The 7545-nt window shown below is 37.1% G+C and overlaps 1 protein-coding gene across 1 annotated transcript in view; it reads right to left on the bottom strand.

Annotated features, from left to right (window-relative positions):
• Positions 1 to 7545, bottom strand: part of ASZ1 (ankyrin repeat, SAM and basic leucine zipper domain containing 1) — a gene marked incomplete at its 5' end in the record, with an annotated part of 41764 nt that overhangs the window by 7597 nt on the left and 26622 nt on the right. Inside the window, 3 exons of the mRNA XM_009324104.1 lie at positions 479 to 591; positions 6182 to 6238; positions 6628 to 6703. Coding sequence (XP_009322379.1) covers positions 479 to 591; positions 6182 to 6238; positions 6628 to 6703 — 246 coding nt within the window. The remainder of the gene's footprint in view (positions 1 to 478; positions 592 to 6181; positions 6239 to 6627; positions 6704 to 7545) is intronic.

Raw genomic sequence — 7545 nt, 5'->3', positions numbered from 1 at the left:
AGGAAGCAAGGAGGGCAAGACCCCAATTCCACGGAGAAATAAAAAAAAATCTGCTCACTGAAGCCTATCAGAGAAATTAAAGAATGAGTTAATACTGGAGCCCAAGAAGCCAGTTTCAGAGTTTATGATATGAACACAAGGTAGTGAAAACCCTGCACAGCAAGGCCATATAGCCCTGTTTGAGGTACAAAGAAAGAACTCACCGCTCAAACAGATGGCCAAAGTAATGGCGTATAATAGCAATATAACCCATAAACAGATTCCTACAACAGGAATCTATGCTTCCAACTCTCTTTGTACAAAACACACGTCCCACCAGCCCTCATAATCCACTAACTGGAGTAATGTTATGCCATCTCATGAATGTTATGCATGGGATAAGGTGTGAGAGAATTTTTCCTTTGAGCTACAGAAAATAATGCAGTGACCTTAAATAGTTCATATTTCACTTCCATTTCCTTAGATATGCAGTTAATACCTCAATTCCAGCTTCATCACTTCAGAGAGGTCTCCAATTCTTATTTCTTCCACTTGTAGCTCATTAATAGCATCTAGGAGTTTCTGTTGATCTCCAGGATTTGTAATGCCAATCTAAATTTAAAGAGTAATTCCAAATATCATTTACTTTTAATACTTATTAGGCATAACAGTACAGTACCATTTACTGTGTGAGTTTCTAATTATTAAGAGTCAAAAGAAGATGCTTTTAAGTTATTGCAACCAACTACAATGTATGTAACTGCCAAAGGAAAAAATAAACCCACAGAAATTATTCAATGATGCAAAACAAAATTACAAGAGCTGAGGAAGAGCCAAACTGAAATTACACAGGATATTCAGAAAATCCGTTTAACGTTTATTAAAAAATTAGTAGCAATTTTTATAAGCACCCCTATGTTGTTAGGATGTTGCGCTCATCTGTTTCAGAATCATTTCAGTCATCTCATATAGCAAAATAACCAATCATCATGATGGTGATACAGCATTAACTCAGAAAGAAAGAATGGAAACTTATCAAATCAGCATCAAATGGAGAATTTTACAGAAAGAGGCCAGATTTTAAGAAGGGATTTTACAAGCTTTTTTTCCAGTTAGAGAAACTGGTCTCATAAGAAATGACAGCGCTTTCTAAAACCTTATTTTCTTATAGAATCTCATTTTCAAAATAAGTTACTTCTACAAAGAAATCTAGTTGCTTCACACTACCAAAACCTCAAATGATCAGAAACTAGTAGAGAGAGAGAATATGATGTGTTAAAAAGACATTCAGCTGGATGTTTCTACCATGGAATAGCCTGTAAAAGCAGCCTTTTTATACATCTGAAGGACAGCATACTTATAAATTCAGAATAGATTTCTCGGCTCAAATTAAGACCAAGCCTAAATACTACTCGACATCAGCTTATACAGTCCCTAAGCTCAAATCAGTTCATCTTCTATACTCTTGGCTAATGCTGCAAACAACAACAGAAAAGTTCTGAAGTGTTCAAGGCTTTTTGTCTTTTTTAGCTGAAGCACAACTCTTCAGAAGATACACACTACGTAACTGAGGTTCTCCAAGTGATGCCTGGCACAGAAAACATTGTCAGTTGTGTTATCCATCACCTATCTCAGATTAAAATTTAACTCATATTTAAATCCTAGGCTGAGAGTTTTCTTGCAGAACACTTAAATAAAGGAAAAAAATAGTCCATTTGTTAAAAGGGAAGTGCTTCTGCGGCACATTCAATACTTTTCTTTGCTCATCTGACAGGCTGCTGTGCAACACAGGACTTCTGATGTTCGCAGCCCTTAGGATGCTTCTCCACAGAAGTGAAAAAGCCTTGCAATGCCAGCTCCAAGTATGACTTTGTTCCTAACCCTCCAAGCTGAATACCTGGACTCAGCAGGAGTGGACCACTCTGGAATTTGAGATCGCAAGGATCCCACAGTCTCCAAAGCTGGAACATACAGGGCTCTCACTGATGTTCTGAGGACATGAATTTCCCTCCTGCAGCCTCAGAAATCTGTAAGATGTTAGTGTTTGCAGTCTCCCAGCTTTCTGTAATTATTGCAGAAAGAATTTTGAATGAACAGGTGACAATACACATCAGATCAAAACGCCAGGCAGTCTCTCTTCCTCGGATGGTGCCAAGCAGCAATTCTAGGGAAGAGAAGGTGCCTAGAGAAATGCTTGCTTTGTGTGAGACTGTCGCTTCTGATGCCCAGTGTTCATCATGGCTCCATAAAATAGTCCTCCAGGTTCTCCACCAGGTGTTCCGAAATGACAGGTAACACATAACTATAGGCTCACAAGTGTGTCTTTAAACATTTCAAAACCATGTTATAAGTCTATAGATAAGTAAGTTCTTCAGTAATGTAAAATCCCAACAAGGTTAATTGGGAGTTTAACTAGAGATGTCAAGAACTTTAGAGTTTCCAATAGGTTGCCATGGGCACCTGAACAAATTGTACTCAAGTCTCTTTGGTAAATATCACTAGCAGCCTTAAGAGAGAAAGATTTGGGTTTCCTAGAAATGATTTGCTTTACTTATGTCGAGCTGTAAGTTTGCTCAATTTATTAGTTCTCAGGTTTGCCTTGTATCGTTGCCCTATCTGGTATGAACTAATGTTTTCTTAATGCTTACAAAAGATTACAGCAGTTATTTCACGACGCAGAAGTAAGCTGATTTATACAAGAGCAGTAAGTTTACTTTTAATTAACAAATCAAATGAGCTCTTCCAAGGACAGAATGGCAGTTACTCCTGAATATTAAAACTGTCTTGCTTAAAGCAGGAACTATTGTGAAGATTGGGATTGCTTTTGACTCCATATTCTCATTCTTGGAACAAGCAAATCAGGATACAGCTTTCTGACCAGTGTAGCAGGAAGATATTGTACTTTGCTTCCCTATAAATAAAACATAACTTCATCCTTCTGCAAATGTATCAGTGACTGAACACCACCACATCTTGAAGGTATGGTTTAGGAAGTAAGGAATGTGATAAAAGTCATCATAGATAAAGCCTTCCACCCACAGTAATTCTGAATTCAGAAGTACTAGGTGCAGAACTTAGAGACAGAAAGTAGATAGCCCAGTCCAAACTACTTCCCAAAGCAGACATATTTTCCCTTTCTAGACCATCTCTGCTGAACGTGAGGGTTACCCAGAACCTGACTATTCATGCAATGATGAATGCATGGAACAAGCACAGTGCAAGAAGACCTTCTTCCTTATGGATAAGCAAGCTTTTAAGTTAGTGTTGGTTCAATTACGCTCTGCAGTCCAAATAATGCAATTATTATTGTGAAGTGGCCATATGTTTAAGAATGCACAAGTGTTGTACAAGAACTTGCTTATATCTGTAAACCAGACAATGCGCAGTCTAGCTTTTGATTTTAGGCACATAAACTCTAACAACATCTATTTTATTCTTTACTTAAATAAATAAAAATCAATCCCTGAAAATCCACTTCCCAAACTCATGCTCCAGCATCGACATGACTTTTCTGTCATCCTTTAGATGGAAACAAAAGAGGCGGTAAATAACAGATTGCCTCAAGACATGGAAGACGACATACTTCTCAGATAAAACCAGTGAGGTTATGCATGAACTCTTACATCCTTGCCATCTTGCCCAAGTGGCCGCTATTTTTAATAACCTGACAATTTTCTTCCAAATATCAAATGCTTTTTTGCGGGAAGGGGGGGCAGAGGAAGGAGAGTCCTGGAACTGTGATATGGAAGCACACAGACCAGATAATTCTCTAATGATGAAGTTAAACTCCTGGGTTATATTTTGAATTTTCTTGTGTCAACTTTTCATTATGCATTCTCAAATCCAGATCAGGATGCCAATTTCTGTTATTCTAAGCTAATAAATGTGAGAAAGGAAACATCTTAGTCCTAAATGCATCAGGAAGTAAAATTACTTCTGTCACTGTCTTGTGAGATAAATGCTCAAATAAACCAGACAAAAAAGATCCAAGTGTTACAAGTAGCACAGAATCAGACAAAAACCTCCAAATGTTGAATAGACATGTCCCAGTATATTGAACAGACTTGTCTCAGTATGGAACAGTTTATAAGCTTAAGGAATGCAAGGATTTCAGCTTGAAAGAGTCATTGTTTAGGCTCTGTTGTAGAATACAGATAAAGATATTTACAGAGAAAATATCTTTCTGATATTGTTTGATGGAGGAAAGCGTATCATGTTAGCGACAGGATTTCTCCCCAGTTCTCTGGATACAAAACAGCTTGGTTCAGAGGCATCCATCAGAGGTCATCATTAATCTTTGTAGTAATAAGATCCAGGCTCTTTAAAAGAGCTGGCTGTTAGCTGAAGATCTGCCATCACACTAAAAACTTTCAACTCTGGAGTTACGAGGAAACAGATTAGATTTGTTCTATCAGCAGTGTGGGGAGAAACTGTTAGTAGAGCTCTAAAACTAGACTGCATCAAGAATTTAGGATAACTTATGAAGTGCTAATAAGCCAGGAGTGTTATGTAATTTTTTTAATTCTCGATTGAAGACTCACTAATTAATTTATGTCCATGCACAAAGCACGACTTATTTTCCAGGAACTGTTTCCTGCTGTTGCAGAGCTAAGAGGCAAAACAATTCCGTTCCTATAGATACTATCTTCCTGTACAAGAGCAGCTGATCCACGTATTTATTTCAGTTTGTCCAAAAAAGCCCTCTTTATAATAGGGAGCCACAAACATGTTAGACCACTGAAACAGAAGTTATCAGTTTGTGTGAAATTATACCTCTTCAGTGAAGGAACCCTGGACAAAACCAACTAACAATTACAACATCAAAACAGGTGATCAATATGAACATATACTCAGTCAGATCTGCAGTCTAATGCAATCATGACCAAGACAGCAGCTCACACAGTGATGAGAACAAAGCCACAAAAATCTGCTTTAAGAGCAAAATTCCTGTCAACGGGGGCTTTAGGAGTCATATAAAGCCTACACCGGGATGCTGTCCAATGGGCACAATCCCGAGGCTTCAGAAAAGCAGTAACATCAGAACATGCTGACATGCCTTATAATATTTAGGTCTAAGTGAACTCCTAAAAATCTCTTCATCAACAAAGCTCCCTATACATGCATCCTCTGAGAATACAGAATTACTTCTGAGCTCTGTCAAAACACTGAACTCTACTGAGTTACAAGTCAAAACTTCATGCGAAACATCCTTGTGACACCAACTCTGAAGGGATATTAACATCTGTATGCAACCGTCCATTCCAGCTGCTAGAACACGTGCTGCCTTGGTACCAGAATAGGGGGGGAAAAGCTGACACTGAGGACTTGGATAGCATCAGTAGCAGGGAGCAGGCTTGAAGCAGCTATTTTAACGAGGTGTCTTTGGTATCCCAGACCAGGTACAGAGTGCTCAGAAGAATCCTGCAGCCTGAAGTACTTGCATTATTCCAAGGACACTCCTATAATTGGATTTTATTATGGCATCCTGTAAGAACAGGAAGTCTTTCATTTCCCACAGGAATAATTCCAGTGAAGACTAAGGAAAAGCAACCACCCTATCTCAACTGGAAACTGAAACCTTGTAATAATGCATCATTTACTCCTGGATAACAGTGAAATACCAACCTTCCTAGCTGCAGTAAACAGTAAGAAACCAAATCTTTTTTCCTCTTCCCCCCCCCCCCACCCCCATCACACAAGCCTGTGTGGGATATGAGATTCCACAATGTAAGAGAGCTCTCGTTTTTCCAACAGAAATTACCACCTCACAAAGAATGACCACATTTAAAGTAGTTGTTTAGGATTATCTACTGCTAATCCTAGCACCGATTTCCTTTCAGGGAAAACATACTTAAATACTAAAAATGGTAAGAACTAAAATTTAAAACGGAACTATTTCCTGCTCACCCCAACTCCCACATCATTGCAGCAAAGAAATACTGGGGACTTCCACTTCATGGTCAGTTCTAGGCAGAGAAGGTGCAAGAATTCAACTCACAGAATTCAAGGTTGATCTGTGGGATTACATACTTTAGAAAAGGTCTGTCTATATTCACATTAAAAATCAAGAAGTTGCAGATGATTCTGAAAACAGATCTTAAAAAAAAAAGTCTTACAAGGTTAGACATTTATAAAGAGAAGTTAAGACATTAAAAACATTTAAGAAAGAGAACTAAATCAAGTTCTAAAGTGGTAAACTGACCTGTACTAACTCATCTTTTTGCATGATCAGAAGTTGTCTTAAAGCTATATCTCTTTCCTGTATAAAACAAAGGGTTTTCTGCCATCAAAAAGAACTTCAGAAGAAAACAGTTTTCACTTAATTTTTTTCACTTATGTTTTACTTCAGTTTGCAGAAACAAAAGCAGCTACACAACACCGTTATCAAAGTAATGAAAGAGTTCTCTAGTTTAGAAACATCACACGTTGTGACTAATGCACATAATCAAAATTAAGCAATCCAATCCAGTCCATTGCAGTTTAACTTAACACTTTATATATAAACTTCTGTTTAATAAATTTACTTGAATTAATTTAATAAATTCATTTGAATTAATATGCTAATAGTGATAGAACTTTTTTTGATGCTGTAGGTGCATTTTGCTTTCATGGATTACTTTACAGATAGCAGATACACCACAAACTTACCTTCAATAATCCTATTATGTGTTCTAGACCAAGACCATGTAAAAACACTTCCATGTCATCAAAAGTTGAATACGAACTGTAAATATAATTAATGAGATTTGAGATTAAAACAGTGGAAATTAAAAAAAAGACATCCATAAGAAAATACTATAGAAAAGCTCCCAGACAAAGCACTGGGGAGCAACCTAAAGCTGTACACACCTACTGATGACAGTAGTATCTCACAAGCATCATGGGGTACAATTTAATCTATCAAAATTTTATAAATGTTTTTTCTAATGAGTTGAATTGAGCCTCAAGGGAATGATTTCATAAATAAACATCATTTTAAGTAGCAAAATGTTCCAACTGAACCTTAAAGTTGGGTTGCAAAAGCCTGAAAAATTTGTGGGGTTAAGGAAGATAACTGTGGATTCTTATCAGATAACATTCATATAAATTGGATTCAGCCCACAACTGTTACCCTTCTGGTTCCATTTAAACCAAAAAAGGTTATCAAGAAAACAGGAATGTCTATAATGAAAGATAGCAGAAATTAGTCCGGTAAGAAATTTGTTGTCAGAAGACTACTGTTCAGAAGGTAGACTGAGGAAGTAGTAAAACCCACTGTAGGTTCAGAGTTTAACATTTATAAAGAAAGGTAAACTATCAATTTTGATTCCCTGCCCTACCAAAAGATACAAAAAAATGTAACGGAAAAAAAATATCTAAACAGCTTTCAACAATCAGATAACAACTGTAATGAACAGAATTAAAACAAAAAGCAAATTGTACAAAACGCAGAAAGGACTACTGCAATTGGTACAGCAAATCCTTTGCCAAAACCCCGAGTTAAGAGATAGTTTGCTCCGTGTTATTGTAGGCCCTGAAATGAAGGTTTGCCCCCTTTTCACATCAAAGACTTAAAAATTTCCTATT

Source organism: Pygoscelis adeliae, unplaced genomic scaffold, assembly GCF_000699105.1.
Source record: "Pygoscelis adeliae isolate BGI_AS28 unplaced genomic scaffold, ASM69910v1 Scaffold24, whole genome shotgun sequence".
Classification (NCBI taxonomy): Eukaryota; Metazoa; Chordata; class Aves; order Sphenisciformes; family Spheniscidae; genus Pygoscelis; species Pygoscelis adeliae.
Note: the sequence above shows the minus strand (reverse complement) of the source record. Positions and strands in the feature narration are given on the sequence as shown.